Source organism: Argopecten irradians, chromosome 8 (genome assembly GCF_041381155.1).
Source record: "Argopecten irradians isolate NY chromosome 8, Ai_NY, whole genome shotgun sequence".
NCBI classification, from domain to species: Eukaryota; Metazoa; Mollusca; class Bivalvia; order Pectinida; family Pectinidae; genus Argopecten; species Argopecten irradians.
This window is the reverse complement of record NC_091141.1, coordinates 31,255,600-31,274,946: the sequence shown is the minus strand read 5'-3', so window position 1 is coordinate 31,274,946 and position 19,347 is coordinate 31,255,600. Positions and strand designations below refer to the sequence as shown.

Genomic DNA, 19,347 nt, shown 5'->3' with positions numbered 1-19,347 from the left:
CTTATTTGGATTCGTTATTTTACAGTTTACTACATCTCTCAACTCTGGCTAGTGTTGGATTTTTTTTCCTGAAGACTGAGGGGTTGTAAAAAAAATTCTCCCCCCAGCACAGACAGCTATTCGCGCACAAATCGCCCTACCCTGCAACAAAATACTCTAGACCATAACAATTAATAACACCCATTTGTCCACACCAACTCTATTTCTTTTTTTATTTTAAGCCTTAATGCGTAATCAGGAAAACAGTGGCCTGAACACCCACCCCTGGGCCCCACCACCGGAGTTGCACCCTCCCTCAAACTATCAGGGAATTTTTTGACCAAGAACCGATATCTTCACAATCCACAATGTCAATTGACCAATCAAATGCTATGGGTATAGTTTATCTGCCCCTTGATTACAATATCACTGCCCATCTGCTCAACTATGGCCAAAAACACCATTTCAGCTCTTGACTTTTCCAAGTTTTTCTAATGCTTAGTCCTGATTTACATAAAAGACTAGCCCCTATACATGACACTCCAGTATCTACTAAGGCTGAACATACCTGACTGCCTACCCTGACACTCACTAAATATTTATCTAGGGGAAATTCTTGTCTTTTTAGATTCCGGTTTCGGACTACTTCCCACTTTTTGTTCCTGCCTATCCCTAAAGATTTTCTTTGGGACAGGCGCGCACCCCTATTTTTGATTTTTGGCGGCCCCTACAAATTGCCTCAATGTGGCCGACTTTCTGACAATGAAAACATTTAGCATTTCGGAACCTACAATCACGTGCAACATGCTGGTACTCACCACAATGTCTGCATTGTATGCCACTTGGATTGCCTCTCTTTTGCTGGTTCCTCTGGATCCATTTGGAATTGGATTGTCCAGTCTTTACTATGTTGACATGAGTACTCGCACTACTTGTTTGTTTTTGGATGTTCCTCCAGCTCCTGTTGTAAGGCAGCTACCTTATTAAACAGTTCTGTGTTGTTGGTACCCTCCTGCTCCATTGACTCAAACATTTTCCCATATTTCACTATTTCCTTCAGGGACTGTGCTTCCTTACTCAATACAAATTTCCTAATGTCAGGACACAGACCATTTACCACCACATCTTTAATCTCCTCCTGACTGCGGCCAAGTTCTGCTCCTAAAGTTTGTACCTTTTCAATATATGAGATGACATCACTTCCATCTTCTTGTACACTGGCAAGAAATTAATTTAGGCCGAGAGACCTCACTTTGAAAAAACGTTGCTGAAAACTTTCTACAGCTTTGTCAAAATTGTTCTGGCTTTCTTCCTCAAGGCTATAAAACCATTGTTCTGCTTTGTTGATCAGCGCCAATGAAAAATGCAAAATTTTGTCCTCCTCTTTCCATTTCCTCAACTTGGAAACTTTTTCAAACTTGTTGAGCCAAATTTTGGCATTTCCTTCTCCGGAAAAAGGTGTCACATTGATGTTTAAATCTTTGGAGGCCATATTGATGTTAATTTCGACCCGAGGATCTGTAGATTTGCAGTGTTCACAAGCTGGTATTGTGCCTGCCCCAGGATTCTCCACCACTGTATGACCGGCCGTCGTGGCTGGTCATAGCACTTGCATAATCATACATAATGATTATGCTTAGTTTACACTAAAAATATAATGTCCAATCCGTACTGCCAGTTCCTCATATTTATTACTTAGGGTTCCACAATTTTTACATCATCAGCATCTCACATTCACCAATCACACTCCATGTTTATATATACATATTCCAATGGTCTCACTATAACCTTTTGTCACTTCTAGAACTTCTCTAACTACTAGTCTCTCTGGAACTGTATTTTGGGCTCTAAGACCTTACTATACAAGTCCCTGCAACACCTGGTAGAAAACACCCTAATCATACTCCCCAAGGATCTCTAGGTTTTGCCTGACAGGCCTAGTCTGTGTTTCTGATACATCTTTATCCTAATATATTAATGAAACCATACAGTACACAACCAATATAAAGGTTGCAAATTAAAGATAACTGTATCTTCTTTCTTATGATGTAGAAAATATATAGAACTATTATTAATTGCAAATGTTACATTAGAAATACTGACTTTCACACACTAAACATTACTGTAAAAGCTATACAGCTTCCAAACTATACTGCCTTTATAATTGTAACTCAGTATATCAATAATACACATCTTGCTGTATCCAATGCTTAGTAAATTACATTATTCACTATTATAATTCTTTACTTATTAATTGTTTTAAATATAAAACAAACACATTTATTTTAGCTCTTACTGAGACCTGCTATCATGTGGTCACCACGGGGGTCAACCCTTCCCTTCAGCCAGGGGTACTGACTCAGCATGGTCCCTCTATCCTGACACTACACAGTGGACAGTCTAACTCTCTTATCTATATGTATAGATATAATTACTGTGTCTAATTTAACCTAATGCTATCTGTTATAGTATCGTGGAACACAGGCACAGGAGACAGACTGTGGTGAGTACCTTATATCTATTTCCTATTAATTGTTAATTTTTGTATTTGTATGGCTTATATATCCTGTTAAATGTGACGCTAGTGAAATCGTATCAAGCGGTCCATTCATGCGTAGCCATTGATTACTATTCAGTACCTGATTGTTTACGTATCTCGTTTATATAGTTAAGCTTATTTTAGGTTGATATTTCAGGAAAGGTTATGGTATTATTACAGCCGTGCTACCCCAACTGAGAACGACGCGTGTATATAAACCCCTACCGCTCTACCGCTGACTTGTATCGATGTATTGAATGAGTGAAGCTAGTTATTTATAGACTCGAGTACTGTCGCCAGTCCACAGGTAAATCGCGGGCGCTCTGGCTACATTAGCTGTACCAAATACAATCGTAATTGTTACAAATACCGTAAAAAAAATGTGAAAACTTACACACCAGTGTACTTTGCACATGTATTTTTTTCTTAGGGCTGAAAATGCTGAAACAAATCTACTATCGGTATATTTTGCGCATTCAAATTTTGGGAAAACGATGTCCGGGTAACCACAAATTCAATGTTATAAAGGTGGTAATTTCATTGCAAAACATTCACAATAAATGCTTGACAACTTGCACAAAGAAGTGTTGTATTTAGAAGAAATAACAATATAATTGCACTGTGTTTGTTTTCTTTTATTGACCACCGTAACTGAAACAGTGAAATATATCTTGCAGAACATGTCAAAAACATTGGCAGTCCGCCGTGCTCCGTACACATGTCAATGTCTGGAGATATTACACATGAAAAATTATCAGAACTATTTAAAAATATTATAATCTTGTTACTTAAAATTGCCGCAATAAGTTATAAGTGTGTTTGAGATCATTAACTTTAAAGAGCAATCAGATTGCAGATACAGTACTTTGGCTTGCAATAATCATATCGTGAGTAAAGTGATCACTACCTGTACGGCACCAGATCCAAGCTGATGGCTAATTATATATAACAGAACGGTTAAAAATGCCACTAACTCTGTAGCTTGTCAGTTTTGCTGTAATAATATTACATACCACTAATTGAAAATCCTAAATATATGACAGTTTAGGACTCGTCTTATAAATCCCACGTGTGGTTTGACTTTTTGCACACGGCCCGCAGCCAGGACATGTTATGGCGGTTTCCTACGTAATGAGCATCGCTAGATCTATAAGGAGTTTCATATGCAATTTTACAAGAAATATGAAGATTTGTTAAAATATCTAAAATAAAGAAATACTAGTCAAGTGAATGTTGATGCAATTTGAAGAACATTTGTTTTGTTGTTGAGTAGATACACACGCATTGTTGATGATATATAGATCGGTAAAGCTAACTAGCCATTCAGTTTCATTAAGCTGGAAGAGAGGCCCGAGAGTAGCATCCAGTACCAATTTACCTGTGGATTTGGCGACAGTACTCGAGTCTATAAATAACGACGGCTACAGTACAATCATGCGATACATCGGTACAAGTCAGCGGTAGAGCGGTAGGGTGATTTATATACACGCGTCGTTCTCAGTTGGGGTAGCACGGCTGTAATGTATATAGCTTATTTACACTTATTATAGTAATGTAACAGTCAGTTTTAATGTATTGTTCGTGTACATGTAAATTGGGTCAGTCAGTGTCGTCGGTGTAAAAATGTATGGAAGCCCGTACTTGCTGTATTTGTCATATTGTGTAATAATCACACCATACTTAAAAGGAAATGTAGAAGCATGGGTACTAGAAACGCCGTTATACGACCTTATCGTAGGAAACGTTGCGGGGGCTAAACCACCAGATCAGCCAGATGAGAATTGGACAGAAGAAGAGACGCCAATACAAGCTGTTGAAACCAGACAACAGAAGAAGACAAAGGGATGTTACAGACCATTCAAAGTGCCAAAGATGTTGAGGGATGTAGGGAATGTAGAGGAACTGAGATTGGAACAGCAGGGTGACGAAACTTTAGCAAAGTTTAGAAAGCTAGCGGAGAAGGGGGAAGATTACGAACGAGACGATGGAGGACGCTCAAAGATTTACTACGACAAGGGTCTTCTATACAGGAAATTTACCAGTCCTAGGACAGCAAATGGTAAGGACTTTCGTCAACTGGTAGTGCCAGAGAAGTTCAGACAGACAGTTTTGAAGTTGGCTCCTGAATCTATCATGGCGGGTCATCTCGCAGCCAAGCGTACGGCGAGCCGGGTTTTGTCGGAGTTCTATTGGCCAGGTGTGCAGGCGGACGTCACTCGTTTCTGCAGGTCATGCGATGCATGTCAACGGACATTTCCCAAGGGGAGGGTTGCTAAAGCACCACTTGGAAATATGCCACTTGTTGAAACGCCATTCAAGCGTGTTGCAGTCGACATTGTAGGACCATTGGAACCTGCTACGGATAGAGGTAACCGCTATATTCTTACAGTCGTCGACTACGCTACAAGATATCCAGAGGCTGTCCCTCTACGCAGCATTGAGACTGAACGTGTAGCTGAGGCCTTGGTTGACGTTTTCAGTCGAGTTGGTGTCCCTTCCGAGATGTTAACTGATCAAGGTGCCCAGTTTACTTCGGAATTGCTACGAGAGGTAAGTAGACTTCTTTCCATCAGGCAACTGACAACGACGCCTTACCATCCAATGTGTAATGGGTTGGTGGAGAAGTTCAACGGCACTCTGAAGCAGATGCTTAGACGCATGAGTACCGAGAGGCCTAAGGACTGGGACCGTTTCATCAATGCGCTCGTGTTTGCGTATAGAGAGGTTCCTCAAGAAAGCCTTGGGTTTTCCCCATTCGAGATGTTATATGGACGGACTGTTCGAGGACCAATGATGATTTTGCGTGAGTTATGGAGTAAGGATCTACCAGATGAGGAAGTAAAAACAACGTACCAGTACGTCATGGACTTGCGGGAGAAGCTGGAGAAAACATGTGAGATGGCGATGGACAATCTCAGACAGGCAAAAACACGACAGAAGAGGCAATTTGACAGACGGGCTAAAAGGCGAGATTTAAAACCCGGAGACAAGGTCCTTGTGTTGCTTCCAACTAAGGCAAATAAGTTGCTTCTTCAATGGAGAGGGCCTTATGAAGTTGTGGAAAAGGTAGGACCTACGGATTACAGAGTCGATCGGGATGGCAAGATTAAAGTTCTCCACATAAATCTGCTAAGGAAGTATCTGGAGCCAAAGCCGAACAGCGAGGTTGGAGGCATACTAGCATGCGTCATGACAGCCGTGTTAGACGAAAGCGAGCAAGGCGACGACCTTGACCCTTCCCCAACTTTGGAAGCTATGCCAGGTGACAGGGGCAAAGAAACAATGGATGACGTGGTAGTTTGTGAGGATATCACCGACGACCAAAGAAGAGATGTTCAAAGTCTTATAGAAGAGTTCCGAGATGTGTTGACAGATGTTCCCGGGAGCACCAATCTGATCGAGCATGAGATTCATACCACCACATCGGACCCGGTGCGTGTAAAGTCCTATCATCTTCCCTGTACCACCAAATAAATCATCAATGAGGAGGTTGGGAAGATGTTGGAGATGAATGTCATCGAACCATCAACTTCGCCTTACACCTCGCCAATTGTAATGGTTAAGAAGAAGGATGGATCAATCAGGTTCTGCATCGATTTCCGAGGACTCAATCGGGTTACGGTCTTTGATGCTGAGCCGATGCCCAACACTGAAGATATCTTTGCACGTTTGGGTAACGCAAGGTATTTTTCGAAGCTGGACCTAAGTAAAGGGTATTGGCAAGTCCCATTAGCAGCTGAAGCGAAACAGATGACGGCTTTTACCACACCCCAAGGGTTATTCCAGTTTCGCGGTTTGCCTTTTGGACTAGTTAACGCACCAGCGACTTTTAGTCGTCTGATGAGGAAACTACTTCGAGGAATGGAACATTTGGATAACTTCATCGATGATATTATCATCTACACAGACACTTGGGAAGAGCATATAGATGTTTTGACTGAACTATTCACGCGGTTGAGGAACGCCGGTTTGACAGCACGCCCAACCAAGTGTTCTATAGCATATGGACGTCTTTCATGTTTAGGACATGTCGTAAGAGCGAGGCGATTGCAGTTGGAGGACGACAAAGTGAAGGTGATTGCCAGCGCACCGAGACCGGAGACTAAGAAACAGGTGAGATCTTTCTTGGGGTTGGCGGGATTCTATCGCCGGTTCATACCCAACTTTGCCGCAATCGCAGTACCGCTCACTGACCTTACGAAGAAGGGTTCACCAAACAAAATAGAGTGGCAGGAGAGCCATGAACGAGCATACAACACGTTGAAGAACCTCTTGACGGCAAAACCAGTTCTGAAACTGCCGGACTTGGCAAAGGATTTTATCCTGAGAACTGATGCGTCCGATACCGGACTAGGGGCTGTATTGTTACAGGAGGAGGACGGACAGAAGATGCCTATCGCGTATGCTAGTCGGAAACTTCTTCCTAGGGAGCAAAACTACGCTGTGATTGAAAAGGAGTGTCTGGGCATTGTATGGGGAATACAGAAATTCGAGCCCTATATCTATGGCCGAGAATTTCTCCTCGAGACTGATCACCAGCCATTGTCTTATTTGAACAAGTCCAAGACTGCTAATGCTAGACTCATGAGATGGGCATTGTTACTTCAGCCGTATAGGTTCAAGATCCGTGCCATAAAGGGTTCGGATAACGTGGGAGCCGACTATTTGAGCAGGATATAGAGAATTCATGTTTAGTGATTTTGGAGAAAAAGTGTAACCACTTTTTTCCGGAACCCGGGGATGTTGTCACGATCGCATGATATTCTCAATGTATGTTTGATGTCTAGTTGCTTTATTTATGTCTATATCGTGTACGCGAGGTATGGCGCGAATGAGAGTACGGGAGCGGAAGTGCACGAGCGGAAACTACAGGTATGGTATGCCGAGAGTAATGGCAGCAGTGTGACTACATGTACCTGTAGTCAGTGTATTTGACATATACATAATAGAATACCCGAAATATATATGGATACTTGTCGAACTGGTTAAATTATCATATCGTTATGAGAAAAACACGGTGACATGTAAAATATGTAAGAAAGAAACTGATAATATAACGGTTTATTTTCTAGTCAAGTGTTCGGCACTATTTAAAAGTTGCAATGCATTATTTGAGTTTTTATTAAACGTATAAGACGTATCGGATTACGTAAAATTCAACCATTTAACAGACGAAAGACAATGCAATTTTATTCTTGAAAGTTAAAAGGACATTTACTTGGACCACGAAAAGTGGGCTTTAATGATGATGAACATTGCTGATCTGGTGCCTGCAATCTCAGAGATGAACACATTTCTATGATTTTGTATATACTTTGTTGTTTTGATTTGATGTAAACAAAAGATATGGTTGATGAAAATCTCTAACCAGAGAAAATAAAGAAATCTATCTATCTATTCTGATATTTTACAGTTTTCCTCTGATTCTGATTTTAAGATGGAAATAATATATATATGCATGAAGGTACGACTGTGGCATTATACTACATTTGTGTATTTCCAGAAGACTATTTACGACACCTGGTGCAAAGACATGTAGCTTTAAGTTGTATATACTATTACTGGGGGACATATTGACATGTTATTTTCTATTTAATGATCTATTAATGTTTTACAGTCAGAATGTTCTATTGATTAATTAAAGTTTGAAAATCGTTTAAATGGACAAAGAAAAATGTATTATCCTTATAAACAATAGTGACAACACAAAAAGTATTCACTGTAAAATTATTTTGTTTATGCCTATGTATGTTTAGATGGAAATATAATTGCAGAAATCACTTAAGCAGTACTAATAACACTGTAGAAATGTAAAATGAAACTATAGAACAGACTTTGGTCTCATGGTCTGATTATGTATGTTCATTTCACTGCAGTGTGGATGTAAACATTATCATTTAGGCAGTAAATGTGTTTGGCAATACTGCCGATAATCATTCTCATCTTTTATTATAGGACTAAAATTAAAACGTATGCATTGTAAGTGTTGTTATTCTTAAATTGTTGGCAACCTGTGGTGGTGAGTAACACATTGAAAGCTTCTCTTCATTATTGGTTATGACAATTACGGCACATATTTTAGGTATGGAAGACGTATTCTTAATTCAAAGTTAAATATAGTACATATGTAAATAAGTATAGCACTGATTCATTTTTTTTATTTGACTCCGGATAAGAAATGTTGATATAAAGTTTCCTATATATTTTGACCTAAATTTGTTGATATACATTCCGTGTATGTTGCATATTTCACATTCTGTGTCAGGTATTTGTAACTACCATTGTTTTCAATATTATGACAGTGATCAGAAAAGTGTACGTATCCATCTATGTAAACGTCTCCTATTTTTGTGGTAAGAATGCCACTTAAATATCTTATGTGTTAGTTTTTATTCTTTTAATTTTCAAATAGATATAAACTACACTTATATTTCTAGTACCTTATTTTATTTTAGGATCAGGGTGTGTATTAATGGCCATCGAGTAACAATCTCAACATAGATTACAGAGGACTGTCAAATAAAACTAAAAACAAAACATAAAAAAACACTTCCAGCAGCTTGTTATACGTTTTAAGATTTAAAACTATTTGAGGATGGAGAAAACGTTCATTGAAATACACTTTCACATCCAAAATGAAGGACAGAAACTTTAAAGTCAACTAATAAACCAAATTGAGAAGACTTTACTGATTTACTGGAAGCTACTTGGGTTTTAATTTTATCGGTGATCAAGGGATAGTATCACACATGTCTTTCACTGTGTTGTTATTGAACATGTATCGTTTACAGAAAAAAAGTACGTTCTTAACTTGGAGGTACGTTAACGGTGGTGTAATGTCATGGTTATATGCAATGTTTTCATACATACATGAAAACTGAAACATGATTAAGACAATTCCTAATAAAATGTTTTCCTCTGTGAGACATTGGAAATAAGAGGACAAACTAATATCAAAATTGTAAAAGAGTTATTATGATACAATTAGATCCAGATTAAGGGAACTAGATTGAATTTGCCAAACGTTCATGCTATAAGCAGTATCACATCCAAAACAATATGACACATATATAAAACAGAAAATATGCCACGTTATTTGTATACGTTTAAATATGTTTATACAGCAATCTAGCAAACAAGTTATAAGTATAACAGTATCGAATTAATGTTATTATGAGGAAAGCAGATATTACACAAAAGGTCAACAATAAAACAAAACAATACATCACCGTGTAACTGTAGTAGGATACTCACAGTCTGAAAGAGAAGAAAAGTAAGGATTAGATAGATAATAAACAACAATGATAAACAGACAGGTAATACCCAGACATTAAACAGTATCACCTACTATTATATACATTAGAATGTGGTTTTATATATGCTTTATAACTTCGAATAATATCACCGAAATAATATTGAAGGAATTCGAGGCAGTTTAAAAAGAAAATAATATTTGAAGAAGAAAAATATCGTCAGAATTTGCAGTTATTTCTGTTCACTGAATATGCCGACGTTATATGGTTAATGGAATCGTTATATTGACAGGTACAGATAAAAGGGCAGGCAATATCCAGACATCAAACGGTGTCATTATTAAATACAATTTGAAAAAAACCCATTAAGATGGTTTAAACAGTGTATAATATATTGTTTTTCAAACTATGTAACGTCCTTTATAAAATAAGTCTTTATGTATTTTTATATAAATATCAAAGATTTGATTGTGTATTTTTGATAATGACATAGATAGATGGCTCTAATTTGTACGTGATGAATTATCTAGTTATAACAACTCACATGCACGCAAATGGCAACATATTACGTATTTAAATTAATCAGCTTTTATTGGTCCTTTTAATTGCTGTTTTTGACAATATTTAGTTCAATGATTATTACCCATGCTTTCTTCTATAATTGTCTTTTATTTATTGTTTAACCATAAAGACTTTGGATTAGATATCCCAAACAAAAACAAAATCATAAGTTTTTTTATCATATGTTGCATATTTATATTCCTTTATGAATATTCCAGACATGCTTACTTCAACCTCACGTCAAGCTAGTTGTTAAAACAGTTCTGAGTGTTTCCTAACCGTTATACCTATTATAACAGCAAAGAATATCAGATATTCCAGCGTTTTATCATATTTTTATGATTTCAAACTATTAGTCGACGTAGGATAAGTTCATTGAAATACACTTCTACTTCCGAAAACTTCAAAACCAATTAATAGTGATACTTACAATAAGCGGTATACGTATATGCATACTACGGAGACGTATTTGACTGTGATAGATCAATATACGTAATGTTTACCATACATTCTATAAAATCCTTTACTTCCTACATCTTTCGAGGCTGATTTTGGACACAGTGTTACAGATACATAAAGATGTTCGAATAACTATAGAGCCATAGGCCTGTTGATCGATAAAAATATCATGTGTTAAAACATTTGATACTTTTTTCACGCATGCACTTTTATTCACGCTTGTACACACGCGACGTTATTGACCCGAATTGATATCTTGCCGTTGATTTGATTTCGAAACATAGAAAGTATACGTATACCGCTTATTGTATCCCTATTAAGTATGTACCGAACATTGATCGAATGCGCCGTTCGTTCGGACCTTCTCGGGTCAAAAAGTGCATTAGGAACTGCACATGAACACACTATGACTACGAATATGAAGAGTAGCAATATATATGTTATCCACTTAGCGCTATCTTACCATTATAGTACAGTCGATATTTTGGCGTATTGTCGAGATTGCACTTAGTTCGGTTTGCCGAAAGCTTGATACTGGGTGAAAATCAAAGTTTGCACGGTAGATGTAGCTTTGACAAACTTGCAAACTTTTGCCAGATCTTTGAACTTGGTCAGACTAATATAATAGAAAGTTTCATGTATCTTTGGGAAGCAAATTACGTAACTCATGCAAACAGACTGATATTTTAATATTGAGACAACAACAATAAGTTTAAAAAATGAGAATGATAAGCAACTTGCTCATAATAGTTTGGAATATTTTCTTATCTGTGTGAAGATAAAGGAAGACAAAAATGTTTTCAAAAATATTGATCTAAAATGATTCTTTGATTTTCGCGTTCAAAATATTCGAAATCTTCTCTTTGATAGTGCACACTGCCGCGAATAGAATATTAAATGAAATATATGAAACAATGGTGTCGAGTTATACGGTGTTTATATGTGAAAACAAATTGTGGATGGATAATAAGTCCATAGGCATACATCATATTCACAACAAACAACACTCTTTACAACCAATGAGACTTTTCTAGGTAGGATTCGATACTCCGATAAATTAACACTATTCAATTGAATGTTTGAGGGATCCTACGTAATCGTCTACATGTATAAACAAACATTTGGAAAGGATTCACTAAGATACCATCAGATGTACTAGGTGTCCATTTTATAATGTCGCAGATGTGTTTTGTCAATTATAACAAATACTTTATAAACTCAGCATATTATTTTTTTGTATTGTTCGATTGCCTTGTTACTTCCAAATACAAGCTAGTGTTCTGGGAGTAATCCTTAGATTTCCATTTTTGGCATAAATCGCGTAGTTCTTTCGAATAAAGCATGAAAACGGAATATTCAAAATACTTAAGGGAGGTATACGGCGTTAATGAAAAACAGATAAACGTGTTTAATGCCAGCGAATGTTTTATTTATAGTTTATAGGTAACAATAAGGATATGATACATGTAGGTACTAGGTATCTTTAATAGGCCGAAATACCAATCGAGCGTGCCCCACTTAGACTTATATTGGGTACCTTTAATAGGGTGAGATACCAATCGAGCGCGCCCCTCCTTTATTGGATTATAACTTCCGGTTAGCCATTCGTCAAGGCACACAATTTATCAAAAGACATGGCACCAAAACCTAGGCGTTCTTCAGCAAGGGGCCCGGGCGTAAAACCCAGGAAGAGAGCATCGGCGTCGGCATCAGACGGTGTTAGTGTCGATGAAGCTACGTCTGTTGAAAAACGTCCAAGAAATATGAGGAAAGTCAGCCCAATGTAAGGGCCCCCGAGAGGGGCAATAGGCCTAATGGCGCGAGTCAGGACAGACCTGGTGAGATAATTGATTTAGTGCAAATCCCGGGCACTTCACATGTACTGGGGGGTCCATCTCCGGTACCAAGTATTTTTGATCCCGTGGGTTATAATATTCCACAAAAAATAAAGGACAAAATCTGGAACACCGAGTTTTTGGACCTCGGTTTACTACTCAAATCTGCGCGGGAAATGGAGCGGGCTTCGAGACATCGGGGGAATTTAGTAATCAAGGATGGGAAAGTTGTAATATAAGCAGGTAACTAACATTCATGCTTGGACATCAGCCTTCCTCACATATACAAGTGTGATGATAGAAAAATACCCAGAAAAAAATGTCAAGAACTCGTAAAATATATGCATGACATCCGTTTGGCGGCAGTTAGATCAGGTCATTTAGGCTGGGTACAGTACGATGAGCAATACAGATTGCGCAAGTCCAAGAACCCCTGTTCATCATGGGGTGTGATAGACACAGAGTTATGGCTCATGTATAATTCACCTAGCCAGATTAACATAACAGATTCAAACGTTGATCAGCTATCATCTCCCAAGCCCTCTAGTTCTAAATCTGCTGTCCCAAGTTCAGGGTGCTGTTATAATTTCAATAAGGGAAAACTGTAATGAAATTTTGGGTCCAAATGTCGCTATTGTCATGCATGTAGTACATGCGGGGATCACATCCTAGATTTAAGTGTATAAGCAATGACTTGACAACAATAATTGCACTAATACAGATGAAGAGTTAGGTAGCGCAAACAATCCACAACTTCTCAGCAATCTTTATAGCCTTGGTACTACTCCTATAATATATGAAAAACTTTTAAAGTACTTGCAGGATTATCCGTTAACTGATGTCAGGGATTATATCGCAAAGGGATTTAAGGAGGGGTTCTCTCTGGAGTATAAGGTCCTCGTAGAGCACGCGAGGCTGGTAATTTAGCTAGCACCAAGCAGGCCCTAGAAATATTACAGGGCAAAATCAAGAAAGAGTTTGATGCTGGACGCAAAGCAGGTCCCTTTGCGAACCCCCCTCTGCCCACCTTACAGGTATCGCCAGTAAGTCTCATTCCCAAAAAAGACGGTGACTATAGAGTTATACATCATTTGTCGTATCCAGATCACAATTCCATAAATTATTTTATTCCACCAGAGTTATGTAGTGTGTCTTATGCAAGCATAGATGATGCAGCTGAGATGATACACAATCTCGGCCAAGGGGCTTTATTAGCAAAGTCAGATATAAGTCCGCCTTCCGCTTACTTCCAATATCTCCTTGTGATTTTGATCTACTGGGTATAAAGTTTGATGGGCATTACTATTTTGACAAATGTTTGCCTATGGGGGCCTCGATTAGTTGTGCAATGTTTGAAAAATTTGCAACTTTTATTAACTGGTTAGTTGTTAACAAAACTGGTAACAAAAAATTCTGCATTATTTAGATGATTTTCTTTTTGTGGGACAGTCTGGAAACAATCAGTGTGAAAGCTTCTTTAGATATATTTGAGAATATTTCACATGAAATAGGGTTACAATTATCCCAAGAAAAACCTGTAGGACCTACAACTTTATATTTTCTGGGAGTTGAGTTTGATACAGTTGAATTAGTAATGCGATTACCTCGGGACAAGATTGTTCAGTTATGTAAAGAGCTTGAGTATTTGTTAACAGTTAACAAAGTGACCCTGCTTAAGCTTCAGTCAGTACTGGGTATGCTAAACTTTGCATGTAGAGTTGTCGCCCCTGGTCGTGCATTTTGTCGTCGTCTTATTGATACTATTGCTGGTGTGGACAAGACACATCATAAGAGTTAGTGCCTCGATGAAGGCAGACATTAAAGTATGGTTGTCATTTTTGGAAAATTACAATTGTTTGACAGTAATTCCAGATAGACACTAGTACTGGAGCACCTCTGCTTCGATGGAATTATATACAGACAGTGCAGGTGGTCAAGAAAAGGGCTTTGGTGTATACTATCAGGGCAGAAGACATTCCTGGTAAATATAATGTTATAGCTGATTCCATTTCTCGTCAACAGTGGGCCAGGTTTCGCCGGTCAGCCCTCTTATAATATGTCGAGCATTTGGCCTGTCCCCTCAGACCATTCAGAACAATTTATATCTTATATGTCACTACAGGGATACTCAGCATCAACAATTTCCACTTATATGAGTGGAATATCCCATGAGCATAATCTGCGGGGTCAACAAGATTCAACACAATGCTTTATTATTAAGAAAATTATGGAGGGGGCACAGCGTGGTAACAAACACGTGGATGCGCTTTTCCCTATTACTTTACCCCTACTCAAAAAAACTGGTTACCTCCCTTTCATCAGTCTGTAGCTCTTAATATGAAGCAGAATTTTTTTCTGCAGTATTGACTTTTCGGATTTCTGAGGGTTGGAGAATTTTCAGCATCCAGTATACGTAGCAATGGTAATAATACACGTCCACTGGGAATTTGAGATGTTACCATTGTAAATTCCCTTTCCAGACATTTAACAGTTTGTATCAGGGAATCAAAGACTGACCAAAGAGGTCACTCTGCATTATTACATATCAACAGTTATCCTAACTCAGATATTTGCCCCGTCTCACTTCTGAACAAATATATTTTGATTCGGCCAAATACAGTTAATCAGCAGTTATTTATACATAGGAATGGTTCATCAATTACTCGCTATCAGGTAGCTGCTGTTTTAAAGAAATCATGAGCTTTTTCGCGCATCCCTGTGTCTTATTACAAAACTCACTCTTATTCGTATAAGGGGCGCTACTGAGGCAGCCACCAGGGAAATTTCTGAACAGAAAATACAAGCATGGGGTCGATGGAAATAAAGGGTCTACTCAAAATACATAAGAACTCCAGTAGAGACAGTTTTAGCTAGGCATACAGCAGCTGGGAGTGAACCTGAATTTACCAAATTGTGTGATTTCCTATGTAGAGTTAATTATAATAAAGTCGGTTATGGTTTTTTTAGAGCGTTTTGATTTAAATTTGGATTATTAATATTATTGCAATTTCATGCTTTTCTAAAACATCATAAGATATTCTTTCAGGTGACTTATCCCCCATATGGGTCATAGGATCTTCGGTATGAAGGAGGCAGCTAAGAGACCGGGTGGTACAAACCTTAATCTTGACAGAAAGGGGTATGCTATTCATTGGATGACCCGTAGAGGCATTACCTGGAGTGAATTTGACCCTCTGATTGAGAACGAATTGGGAAAATTCCCGCCTCCCAAAATGATTCTGATTCAATTTGGGTCCAATGATGTAGTCAGCATTAAACTTAGGCAAAGAGTTGATAGAAACAATCTGGTGTTCACTTTTAAGGTTTGCTTTGATATCTCCCCTTACTACTATAATTTGGTCTGAAATACTACCCAGGGGTTACTGGTATGGGGCTTGCTCATATGCCAAAGTTGAGAGGAAGAGAGAGCGTATAAACTATGCAATTAAGAAACATTTATTTGAGTCAGGGGTAAGGTCCTATGCCATGCTACAATCCAATCCACACAGGCAGCTTTATACCGCCCAGATGACACTCATCTTTCTACCACAGGTATTGGGATTCTGCTCAACAACTACCAGGGAGGGCTAGAATATTTTTCAGATTCCAATACTAACACTAGTGCTACATTTCCTATCCCTTGTAATCAGGATTAGGTGAAATTTCACACTTAGGCACAAATTAGGTTGGGGGGTTGGGGGGTTGGTAGGGGTGGGGTAGAGACCTACATTGTTACCATAGGTTGTTGGGGGATTGGGTTAATACAGAAAAAGGTTATATTATAGTCAGGGTCATAGGTTGCTAGGTATGGATGTAGGTACGCAGTATGGGTGTGAGGGGATTTAAAAAAAAATCCCCTCAGGTGGCGGAGCCCAGAGGGAGACAGAGAGGGACATGGGCTCATCCGGCTAAGTACTCATACCAGCTTTGCTTTACAGCAGGCTGGTGGTTATTAGGCATAAAGAATGGGGTTTCTGTCGTTACCGCAGGCCCCCCTCCCTCCGTGGTACCATGGAGGGAGGTGTCCACCTTGTTATATTTGACCGAGGTGGGCTGGTGGTGATAATGGGTTTTAGTAAACGGATGGGGGTCTCATTGTCCAGTTCGCCCTCAGAAATTTTAACCTAGGGGAACCGGTCTCTCGTGGTACCGTGGGAGACACTGGTATGCTCGGTTCTTTGGCTACCAGTTCTCCTTCTGGGCTCTTATCATACTGCGGACATTCTTCCATAATACCTTTTGATGTACATTTGTAGTTGATGTAAAATTAACAGAATTATATTTGTTGGGTGTTTTATGCATGCAGTCTGTGTATTAAATACTTCATAGTGTATATAACTGGTGCGTTTCCCATTCAATATTGATGATTTATCCATGTATCGTTTAAATATCATTAACGTGATCAAATTATTTTCTCTGTATCTCATTTTGTATCAGTGATCTGGTATACTTTTAATACCATACACACTGTCTACATCATGTGTTTACCTCTTTTACTTGTAAATCACAAATGCTTATTGATTAAACTTTGTACGTATCCATATAAACGACTCCCATTTTTCTGTTTTCGTGATTTCACTGGAAGACCATATATATTAGTTTTATTCTACTTTGTTTCAATTTATCAAAAGTGCATTTTCGTTTTTCTTATATACCTTTTTGAACTGTGATGTGTATTTAATGGTCATCGAGTAATTGTATCGACAAAATAATTATGTAGTTTAATTTAATCAGCTTTTATTGATCCTTTTAACAGTTTAGTTCTGAATATATTGAGTTTCAATTTATTTTACATATTTTGGGCTGCGGTGTGTATTAATGGCCATCGATAAATGATTTCGAAAGAGATTAATCATGCATTTTTAATAATGCCTTTTTCATTTACTCCTTTTAAATACAATTATTGTACCATTTTGGCAATAGCTTCCTGATACTGTACATTGCCCAATATTATTTCTTCTGTTACAATAATAGTCGTGTACTAATTGCATAACCATCACGACATCGGATACGATAAAAGACATTAAAAATGATGTATTTATTCATATCCATATACAATAAAAAGTTAACCCGTTAACTATATTTCAGACGTGTTAACTCCCAAATCTACGTCAAGGTAAAACAATTATTATAGTTTCCTTTTTTTTAAGTTTCCCAACATTCTTACTTACCTATAGAGTACTATTATAAAATTAAAAAAAAACATATACTTATAGCGATTTATTATACTTTTATGGTTTAAAACTGTGTGTGGATAGACAACGAGTTCATTGAAATACACTGTTTTCTACCTCCAACAAGAACTACTAAAACAAATTGTCTTTCATAATTGTGCTGTAATTTGCAAATAAAAATATGTCCCTCGGCTTTAAACGTCCAGGCATGCAAAGAGTGATGTGATGTCAAAGTTATATCCAAAATGTTAAAACATGAATGTAAAATGAAAGGTAATTAAAACATTATATAACATTAATATTCCATTATCAATATTTTAGACGTGTTTACTCCTAAACTTACGTTAAGCTAGCTGTTAAAACAGTTCTTAGGGTTTCTTTTTTCAATTTCCCATTATTATTGCTTAAGTACAGAGCACTGTCGAATAAATAGATTATAATAACAAAATACAAAATACTTCCAGCGGTTTGATTAATATTCTTTCTATTGAAAATTTTTGGATAGATACTAAATTCTAGTTCCGAATGGAGGGACAAAAACTTCGGATTCACCTACTGAACCGAAATGAAAATGACACACAAACACGTATCTTAAAGCGACTGTATATATGTATCCGAAACAAACCAGTTCTAATCAGATTAGTTGGTTTTACAGTGATATGCCAGAAAAACCCACTGTAGTGAAATGTATGTTGACTGTTTAAACTCGCTTGCGGTCTATCATTGTGTTCGGACGTGTTTTTATAGTTTTTTAATATTTTTTTTTATCTATTGTTATACTAATATCAAAGAGTTGTTTGTGTATTACTGATAACGAAATATATAGTTAGCTCTAATTTACAACAGCCATATGGTAATACATTAAAATAAAAACTATTTAACTTATACCTTAATATTTTCAGTAGGTTTTCAATATATCAGAAATTTTATAAATCAATTGTTTCAATCTAAAAAGTAATAAATACAACTAAAAATCGAAGTAGCACAGTTTCATTGCAAAAATGTCTTATATCACCTCATCTAACCGTGGTAGCTTTCATAAGGAAATATAAAAGTAACCGCAGTCTACATTTAGTAGACATCTTTCTTAAGTACATTTTCTTAGTACATTTAAATCAAGTAATTTTGTTGAATGTAATTCTACTTCAAACATGCCAAATACGTAAATAATCATAAATATGACGCTATCAATGTCTTAACAAATTGCATGTGATGTGATTATGTTGTTTTTGTAACTTACATGCATACACATCTCGACAGAGGTTTTTATGTATTTTAAATCAATCAGTTTTTATTTTCTATTAGCCAACTTTCTTTCACGGCTACTAAATTTCGCGATTTCCATTTCAAAACACGTTCGCGAAGACTAAAATTCGCAAATTAAAAAAATAACGCTAAATCCTAACGATAGAGAAGATGTCGATAATATTTTGCAGAGATAAACTTTTGCGGTTTGATTTTGATCGCGAAAAGCAAATTACACGCGAAAACAAAATTTGTTTACAGTTCAGTTTAATTGTTGTGTCATTTTTGACAATATTTAGTTC

General features: G+C 37.4%; 1 protein-coding gene and 1 pseudogene across 1 annotated transcript in view; one reads left to right on the top strand and one right to left on the bottom strand.

Annotated features, from left to right (window-relative positions):
* The first annotated feature begins 12,425 nt into the window (after positions 1-12,425).
* LOC138329834 (uncharacterized) lies at positions 12,426-16,282 on the top strand (annotated as a pseudogene).
* Positions 16,283-16,526: 244 nt separating this feature from the next.
* LOC138329833 (uncharacterized) overlaps positions 16,527-19,347 on the bottom strand; it is a 182,897-nt gene continuing 180,076 nt past the window's right edge. The window contains exon 9 of the mRNA XM_069277124.1: positions 16,527-16,679. Within this exon, the coding sequence (XP_069133225.1) occupies positions 16,527-16,679 (153 nt within the window). The remainder of the gene's footprint in view (positions 16,680-19,347) is intronic.